The following is a 9718-nucleotide window of genomic DNA, read 5'->3' on the forward strand; positions in this document are numbered from 1 at the left end:
TTCCTTTAACACAGCCTATTTACGTGACCCTGCACTTTATCCCAGCGATGTGCCAGGTGGTGATAAGGGACAAGAGTCCCATTCTCATGGCAGTTAGGGTCTAAACTGGGGGCTGCAGACCACAGCCCATGGGTCACATCCAGCGCACCACTTGATTTTTTAATTTTAATTATTTCTGGGGCCAGGCGCAGTGGCTCACGCCTGTAATCCAAGCACTTTGGGAGACCGAGGCGGGCAGGTCACTTCGGGTCAAGAGTTTGAGACCAGCCTGGCCAATATGGTGAAACTCTGTCTCTACTAAAAATACAAAAATTAGCCGGGCGTGGTGGCGCATGCCTGTTACCCCAGCTACTCGGGAGGCTGAGGCAGGAGAATCGCTTGAACCCAGGAGGCAGAGGTTGCAGTGAGCCGAGATGTCACCACTGCACTCCAGGCTGGGCAACAGAGCAAGACTCCATCTCAAAAAAATATATATAAAATAAAATCACCTGAGGATGAGAGATCTGGAATAGAAACTGGCTTCCTAGGAGGTCCCTGAGAGAGCCTTCAGAGGTGAGGATGATTTGGCTTAGCGGTTGGGGAGGGCAGGTAGTTTCAGACAGAACCCTGCTCCCTCAGGCCCTCCAAGGGCCTTTGAGATTCCCCCCTCCCAACTGGGGACACCAGTGAGTGGTCCATACCCCACTGAGGAATAAATCCCTTTGGCTCCGTGAGCTGCTGGCAGATCCCTGGCTCTCTGCCAGGGCACCCTGGTGTGGGAAGCGTCGTTGCACAGGAATCACAGGGTCGGGGCAGTCCCTGGTCCTGGCCCTTCCTCACCTGCTGGACCGGTTCTTCCGCTGTCACCTGGGTGCTGCCATCAGCCTCTGCCCCGTTGGCAGACATGGTCTCTGCAGCAGACACTGTGGAGAGAGGAACATCAGGTACAGCCTGCTTGGCCCCACCTTCCAGGAGAAAGTCCAGGCCCACGCTGCAGCTGGAAGACAGGGTTCACACCTGCCCATGACTTACAGCCATGCCTTTCAGTCCTTAGCAGGCACAAGAGTGACCTCTGGACTTTGTTCAATAGCAAGTGCTGATTCTAAAGCTTCGGGATGGGGCTCACCTGGTCCCCTATTTCTTTTTTTTTTTTTCTTTGGAGACAGTCTTACTCTGTCGCCCAGGGTGGAGTGCAGTGGGGCAATCTGGGCTCACTGCAACCTCCGCCTCCCGGTTTCAAGCGATTCTCCTGCCTTAGCCTCCCGAGTAGCTGGATTACAGGTGCCTGCCACCACGCCCAGCTAATTTTTGTATTTTTAGTAGAGATGCGGTTTCACCATATTGGCCTGGCTGGTCTTGAACTCCTGACCTCATGTTCCACCCACCTTGGCCTCCCAAAGTGCTGAGATTACAGGTGTGAGCCACCACACCTGATCCTTTTTTTTTTTTCATTAAAGACAGGGTCTTGCTCTGTCACCCAGGCTGGAGTACAGTGGTACAATCACAGCTCACTGCAGCCTCTAACTCCTGGGCTTAAGGGATCCTCCTGCCTCAGCCTCCCAAGTAACTAGGACTATAGGCACACACCACCGTGCCTACTTAATTTTTTCTTTTTGGGTAGAGATTGTATCTTTTTTTTTTTTTTTGAGACAGAGTCTTGCTCTGTTGCCAGGCTGAAGTGCAGTGGCACGATCTCGGCTCACTGCAACCTCCACCTCCCACATTCGAGCAATTCCCCTGCCTCAGCCTCCCGAGTAGCTGGGATTACAGGTGCGTGCCACTACACCTGGCCAATTTTTTGTATTTTTTTTAGTGGAAACGGGGTTTCACCATGTTGGCCAGGATGGTCTCGATCTCCTGACCTCGTGATCCACCCGCCTCGGCCTCCCAAAGTGCTGGGATTATAGGCGGGAGCCATTGCGTCTGGCCGATGGTATCTTGCTATGTTGCCCAGGCTGGTCCCGAATTCCTGGTCTCAAACAATCCTCTTGCCTCGGCCTCCCAAAGCGCTGGGATTACAGGCGTGAGCCACCGTGCCCAGCCCTGACCCTGCATTTCTAAAAGGCTCCCAGGCAGTGTTGGTGCAGCTGGTCCCTGGGATACACGTCAGGAAGCAAGGCTTGCGAACAGTCCCTTCCAGGGCTCACCTGTACTCCAGCAAGCCAGGTATGACCTCAAACCTCTGTAGACGACAATTTGCCAATAGCTGTCAAGTTCCAAGAGCCATCTTCCCCTTGACCCAGAAACCTCACTTCGGGGAAGATCCCACACCTGTGTTTCCGCATGGGCAGAGCTGTGTGGACTTACTGGCCACAACATGACACTGGAAACAACCTGGATGCCCAGCGAAAGCCGAATAAGAAAACAACAAGTGTGGCCAGACACAGTGGCTCACGCCTGTAATCCCAGCACTTTGGGAGGCTGAGGTGGATGGATCATGAGGCCAGGAGTTCGAGTCCAGCCTGGCCAACAGAGTGAAACCCCGTCTCTACTAAAAATACTAACATTAGCCAGGCATGATGGTGGGCACCTGTATTCCCAGCTACTCAGGAGGCTGAGGCAGGAGAATCGCTTGAACCCAGGAGGCAGAGGTTGCAGTGAGGTGAGATGGCGCCACTGCACTCCAGCCTGGGCAACAGGGTGAGAGTCCGTCTCAAAAAACAAAAACAAAAACAAAAATAAGTGTATCCCAATGCAGTGGCTAAAGAATGAGATTTAAAGGCCCGGTGCAGTGGCTCACGCCTGTAATCCCAACACTTTGGGAGGCCAAGGCGGGCAGATCACCTGAGGTCAGGAGTTCGAGACCAGCCTAACCAACATGGAGAAACCCCCATCTCTACTAAAAATACAAAATTAGCCAGGCGTGGTGGTGAATGCCTGTAATCCCAGCTATTCGGGAGGCTGAGGCAGGAGAATTACTTGAAACCAGGAAGCGGAGGTTGCAGTGAGCTGAGATTGTGCCGCTGCACTCCAGCCTGGGCAACAAGAGCAAAACTCCATCTCAAAAAAAAAAAAAAAAAAAAGAGAGATTTAAATGTAACTGACATGGGCTGGATGTGGTGGCTCACACCTCTAATCCCAGCACTTTGGGAGGCCGAGGCAGGAGGATCACCTGAGGTCAGGAGGTGGAGACCAGCCTGGCCAACATGGTGAAACCCCATCTCTACTAAAAATACAAAAATTAGCCAGGTGTGGTGGTGCATGCCTCCATGTTTAGTTATCCCAGCTACTCGAGGCTGAGGCAGGAGAACTGCTTGAACCCAGGAGGTGGAGGGTGCAGTGACCTGATACTGCACCACTGCACTCCAGCCTGGGTGACAGAGCAAGACTCCCATCTCAAAAAAAAAGAAAGAAAAAAGAAAAAGAAAACAAACAAAAGACTAAGTGTAACTGACATGACATGGACAAAGATCTACTCAAGGGATAAAATGTGTTAAATAGGGCCAACTTTGTTTTCTTTTTTGAGACAAATTTCCACTCTGTCGCCCAGGCTGCAGTGCAGTGGTACGATCTCGGCTCACTGCAACCTCTGTCTCCTAAGCTCAAGCGATTCTCCCAGCTTGACCCTGCAAGTAGCTGGGACTACAGGCACGCACCACCATACCTGGCTAATTTGTGTGTGTGTGTGTGTGTGTGTGTGTGTGTTTGACAAGGAGTCTTGCTCTGTCACCTAGGCTGGAGTGCAGTGGCGTGATTTCAGCTCACTGTAACCTCCGCCTCCCGGGTTCAAGCGATTCTCCTGCCTCAGCCTCCCGAGTAGGTGGGATTACAGGCATGCACCACCACGTCCGGCTAATTTGTTGTATTTTTAGTAGAGATGGGGTTTCACTATGTTAGTCAGGCTGGTCTCGAACGCCTGACCTTGTGATCCACCCGCCTCAGCCTCCCAAAGTGCGGGGATTACAGGCGTGAGTCACCACACTCAGTCATGTTTTTTTTTTTTTCTTTTTAAGTAGAGATGGGGTTTTGCCATGTTGCCCAGGTTGGTCTTGAACTCCTGAGCTCAAGGGATCCGCCCGCCTTGGCCTCCCAAACTGCTAGGATTACAGGCGTGAGCCACCACACCCAGCCAAAGTTTAGGCTTTTTTAAAAAAGTGAGATAACATGCCTGCCTGCACTGCAGAGCTATGAAGTGCAGGTCAGGGGTGTGGGGAGGACGGGGCTCCCCAGGTGAGTCTCTGCAAGTGGGATGAAGCCACAACTCCCTTTTCCTGGACTAGTGAGATGTAGCTGGGACACCATAATCAGACGAGATTCTCAGGGGGAAGCCAGGAGTCCCAGCTCCACCTATGCTGTGCTCCCTGGAGCAAGGCGCCTTCCCCTCCTCTGACCTCGGTCATCCCACCTGTAATATGAGGCTAAATGGTTGGGCACATGGCTCACACCTGTAATCCCAGCACTTTGGGAGGCTGAGGCAGGTGGATCACGAGGTCAGGAGTTCGAGACCAACCTGGCCAACATAGTGAAACTCCGTCTCTACTAAAAATACAAAAATTAGGTGCGGGTGTGGTGGCGGGCGCCTATAGTCCCAGCTACTTAGGAGGCTGAGGCAGGGGAGTTGCTTGAACCTGGGAGGCAGAGGTTGCAGTGAGCCAAGACTGCGCCACTGCACTCCAGCCTGGGTGACAGAGGAAGACTCCATCTCAAAGAAAAAAGAAAAAGCCGGGTGCAGTGGCTCACACCTGTAATCCCAACACTTTGGGAGGCTGAGGTGGGCAGATCACCTAAGGTCGGGAGTTGGAGACCAGCCTGACCAACATGGTGAAACCCCATCTCTACTAAAAATACAAAAATTAGCCGTGCATGGTGGCCGACACCTGTAGTCTCAGCTACACGGGAGGCTGAGGCAGGAGAATTGCTTGAACCTGGGAGGCGGAGGTTGCAGTGAGCCAAGACTGCGCCACTGCACTCCAGCCTGGGTGACAGAGGAAGACTCCATCTCAAAGAAAAAAGAAAAAGCCAGGCATGGTGGCTCACGCCTGTAATCCCAGCACTTTGGGAGGCTGAGGCGGGCAGATCACCTAAGGTCGGGAGTTTGAGACCAGCCTGACCAACATGGTGAAACCCCATCTGTACTAAAAATACAAAAATTAGCCGTGCATGGTGGCTGACACCTGTAGTCCCAGCTACACAGGAGGCTGAGGCAGGTGAATTGCTTGAACCTGGGAGGCAGAGGTTGCAGTGAGTCGAGATCACACCACTGCACTCCAGCAACAGAGCGAGACTCTGTTTCAAAAAAAAAAAAAAATGGGGCTAAAGGTCATGCCTGCCTTATGGGCTGCTTTCCCGGGGAATTCTGGTGTGAGACTAAGAACCTGTGGCCTTGACTCTGAGCATCTTTTCCCAGAGGAATGAAGCCCCGCCTCCTGGTGGCCTTGCTTCGATGTCCCCTAAGCAGAACTCAGCAAAATGATGATGTTTTGCGAGCACTAGATCTGGAGTCCAGACTGGGCTCTCTTTCCTTTTTTTTTTTGAGACAGAGTCTCACTCTGTCGCCCAGGCTGGAGTGCAGTGGCGCAATCTCAGCTCACTGCAAGCTCCGCCTCCTGGGTTCACACCATTCTCCTGCCTCAGCCTCCCGAGTAGCTGGGACCACAGGCGCCTGCCACCAAGCCCGGCTAATTTTTTGTATCTTTAGTAGAGACGGGGTTTCACAGTTTCACTGTGTTAGCCAGGATGGTCTCGATCTCCTGACCTCGTGATCCGCCCGCCTCAGCCTCCCAAAATGCTGGGATTACAAGCGTGAGCCACCATGCCTGGCCTTGTTTTTTTTTTTTTTTTTTTTTTGAGACTGGAGTCTTGCTCTGTTGCCCAGGCTGGAGTGTAGTGGCGTGATCTCGGCTCACTGTAACATCTGTCTCCCAGGTTCTAGCGATTCTCCTGCCTCAGCCTCCAGAGTATCTGGGATTACAGGCGCCCGCCACCACGTCCGGCTAATTTTTATATTTTTAGTAGAGGCGGGGTTTCACCATGTTGGCCAGGCTGTTCTCGAACTCGTGACCTCAAATGATCCGCCCACCTCAGCCTCCCAAAGTGCTGGGATTATAGGTGTGAGTCATCATGCCCAGCCCAGACTGGGTTCTAATCCCAGCTTGGCAACTCACTAGGAATAGGAGTTTGGGAAGGCAGCATTCCCTAGGAGTCTTGCTTGCCACGTCTGTGAAATGTGTGTAAGTGTTTCACAAGAGTCTGGAGTCCCTGCGGACTGGAGGAGACACTGCTCCGGGGAAGCTCAGCTCCGTGCCCGGCACGTAGTAAGTGCTCCATAAACCATCTCACCGCACTCTGGCTTCCACGGACAAAGGGGTAAAGCCAGCCAGGAACCAGCTTCCTGCTAAGTACAAAAGTCCCCCAACTGGGAAGTCAGGTGAGAAGACATACCTACCTCCCAGTGATCATTGCCTAAATCTATGCTTCTCACCTCCTTCCCAGCCTGAGCTCACCTGAGCAGGGGGCCAGGTAGGCAGGCATCAAAGTCCTGGTCTCGACCGATTCTCAAGTCCCACTTAGGACTCAGGCAGCTTCCTCCCGTCCCCTCTGTCCACCATGACTTCCTGGAACTGGTGTAAGCAAGGGTGGCCATGGCAGATGTCAACACCCTATGAAACCCCTGGGGGTCAGTGACCTGCCTTGCCGCTGGTTCCAGAAAGGGAGCTCCAGGCCTGACTCAGCCATCCAGCAACTTCAAAGCATGCTAAGGCTGGACTTCCAAAATTCCAAGAGCCCCAGGTCCCACTGCCAGGCCCACCCGGGACAAGAATCCCAAAGCAGTTAAGGGGTAGGCCTTCCTACTTTTAAGCACCTCGCCGCCACGCCCACCCGAAGGAAGTGGGCAGGCTTTACGCAAGACATCTGTAGGGGAGGGGGCTTTGCGGTGGCGGGGGGTGTCTCTGAAGACCCCGGAAGGGAGGGCGGAGATTCTGCCCGCAGGAGGAAACTTGCCTGCAAACTGCGTTTCCAAAAGCAAACTGTTCAAAATTTAGAGAAAACCTGGTGGGCGGGGGGCGGTATTTAGCTCACCCCCCTCAATATCACCCCTTCTAAGGGGCTCTTTTGCCCCTCAAAAGTTCCAGGAAGTGAGAAGAGGGTTTCAAAGTCTGAGCTTCGTTGCAGAAGTTGGATTTTTCTGGGGGGAGGGGTGACCAGCCTGGGCTGAAGACCCCTCCCCAGGCCGCAGAGTCCAGGAAATCCCACCCCCGAGAAAGGCTCTCTCCGACCCCTCCGCCCCTGGGGTGCCCCAGGACTCGGTGGACACCGCCTCCCAGCTCAACTGAGGCGCCCCCGCCACTCACCGCGGTCAACGGGACGTCCCAGGAGCAGTGGCCGCGACTTCCAAACCAGCTTGGAAACCGTCCGGGCCGGGGCGGGGCTGGCTTTTGCTGCGCGGTAGGTGGGGGGGCGCACGGGAGTGACGGGCGAGAGGACCAATCAGATTGAGGGAATGCCCGAGCCAGGCCCGCCCCTCTCCTCCCTGCCCCGCCTCCACTAGGTCCCGCCCCTCGCCAAGTGGCGAAGTACGGGAAGGACTCCGCGCCCTGCCCCTGAAAGGGAGGGGGCACTCCCGGACCACGCCTGTCCCAGCCACGGGACCCCCGCTCCGCAGCTGGGGACCCTATGAAGTTGGCCCTGGGAGGTGAGTGCGATCGGGGGCGCCGCACGGTTGCTGGGATTCCCCAGGTCGCCCATTTCCCCTGTGGCCAAACTGAGGCTGCGAGAACCCTGGGAGAGTTGCAGGGTGACCCTCGCCAGCGCGTCAGGGGCCACGCCCTCCACCATGGGCTCCAACTCAGCTATTTATATATATACACACACTTTTTTTTTTTTTTTTTTTGAGACACGGTCTCGCTCTGTCGCTAAGGCTGGAGTGCAGTGACGCGACCTTGGCTCACTGCAGCCTCCACCTCCTGGGTTCAAGCGATTCTCCTGCCTCAGCCTCCTGAGTAGCTGGGATTACAGACACATGCCACCACGCCCGGCTAATTTTTTGTATTTTTAGTAGAGACGGGGTTTCACCATGTTGGTCTTGAACTCCTGACCTCAAGTGATCTGCCCGCCTGGGCCTCCCAAGTTGCTGGGATCACAGATATGAGCCAGCACGCCCGGCCCAACCCAGCTATATGAGTGACTTGAACCACCAGGGGAACTCGTCCAGCCTCCAGCCTGATCTGCCCAACGTCAGACCACTTCATCCTCCCAGCACTGTATTGTCTTTTTATCATCCCTATTTTGCAGAGAAGGAAACTGAGGCCTAGAGAGGGTCAGCCAGGGGCAATGCAGGGGTCAGGCTCCAGGCTCTGTGACTGCTGGATCAACCTTTTCCTGAAGCTGCCCCCACTTGGATTTTACCCCACCCCTCTCCACCTCCCAAATTATTTATCCTCTTGGTCTATAAACCAAGGTCTCAATCTCAGATGGACCTAGGGTCCATGGAGGAGGTGAATATTTCTGCTTAGGAGGTGGCAGTGATGCTCTGCTTAGAGGGGCAGGGGAGAGCAGTGCCCTATGGGAGACCCACCTGGAGAGTCACAGATTCGCAGGAAGTTCAAGCCGTAGACATGTCCTGCCTGTTAGGGAACAATTGAACCAAATGAAACCCAACTGGGGCATTGTCCGGCCCAGGGGCCACCAGTTTGCCACCTCTGCTAAATTATTTGAATAGAATGAAGCTTCTGGTAGCTTTAGAAAGAACATGGGAAAAATTGGGTGTCTGTAACTGCATTTTTTGGGGGGGTTGAGTGGGGACAGGGTCTATGCTAGCACTGTCCTATAGAACTTTCTGCAGTGTTGAGAGTGTTCAAGAATTGTGTGCCATCCAACATTGTGGCCAAAAGTACCATGTGGCTAACGCACAGTGAGAAGCTGAATGTTTAAATTTTTTTTTTTTTTTTTGAGACAGAGTCTTGCTGTGTCGCCCAGGCTGGAGTGCAACGGCACGATCTCGACTCACTACAACCTCCACCTCCTGGTTTCAAGCGGTTCTCCTGCCTCAGCCTCCCAAGTAGCTGGGATTACAGGCGTGCGCCACCACACCCAGCTAATTTTTGTATTTTTAGTAGAGAAGAGGACTCACCATGTTGGCCAGGCTGGTCTCGAACTCCTGGCCTCGAGTGATCCACTTGCCTCGGCCTCCTAAAGTGCTGAGATTACAGGTGTGAGCCACAGCGGTTGGCCTGAATGTTTAAATTTAAGTAACTTCAGGCAGCTAGTGAGATTCTCAAGTGAATCTGAGACCCCATTCCATGACATTTGTAACAGGCTTTTTCCTTCTCATTCACTCATTCAACCATATTTATTGAGTCCTTGCGCTGGGCACAGCGGTGAGCTAAACAGATAAGAATTCCAGCCCTCGTGACACACACTACCCAGTGGGAGAGACGAACAAGGAACAACATAAGTGAGTGAACTTTACAATGGGTCACGTGGTAGGACAGCAAAGGACGAGACGAATGTGGGGGCTGCAGGGATTTTGTTCTTGTTTTTTGTTTTTGAGATGGAGTCTCACTCTGTCACCCAGGCTGGAGTACAGTGGCACGACCTCGGCTCACTGCAACCTCCGCCTCCCAGGTTCAAGCAATTCTCGTGCCTCGACCTCCCAAGTGGCTGGGATTACAGGCCTGTGCCACCATGCCTGGCCAATTTTTGTATTTTTATTTTTTTAGTAGAGATGGGGCTTCACCATGTTGGCCAGGCTGGTCTCGAACTCCTGACCTCACGTGATCCCCCAGCCCTGGCCTTTCAA

General features: G+C 53.6%; 1 protein-coding gene across 6 annotated transcripts in view; it reads right to left on the minus strand.

Moving 5' to 3' along the window:
• Positions 1–7383, minus strand: part of PLIN3 (perilipin 3) — a 30231-nt gene extending 22848 nt beyond the window's left edge. For 2 of the 6 annotated variants that reach the window (XM_063620818.1, XM_063620817.1), the window contains exons 1-2: positions 6423–6697; positions 820–902 (exon numbers count right to left, since the gene is read on the minus strand). In XM_063620818.1, coding sequence (XP_063476888.1) covers positions 820–902; positions 6423–6450 — 111 coding nt within the window. In that variant the 5' untranslated portion in view covers positions 6451–6697. Of the gene's footprint in view, positions 1–819; positions 903–6422; positions 6949–7271 lie in introns of those variants that run through there. The other 4 variants (XM_055251338.2, XM_055251340.2, XM_063620815.1 and 1 more) reach the window with 4 other exon arrangements.
• Positions 7384–9718: the final 2335 nt, after the last annotated feature.

This window comes from Symphalangus syndactylus, chromosome 17, assembly GCF_028878055.3.
Source record: "Symphalangus syndactylus isolate Jambi chromosome 17, NHGRI_mSymSyn1-v2.1_pri, whole genome shotgun sequence".
NCBI lineage: Eukaryota > Metazoa > Chordata > Mammalia > Primates > Hylobatidae > Symphalangus > Symphalangus syndactylus.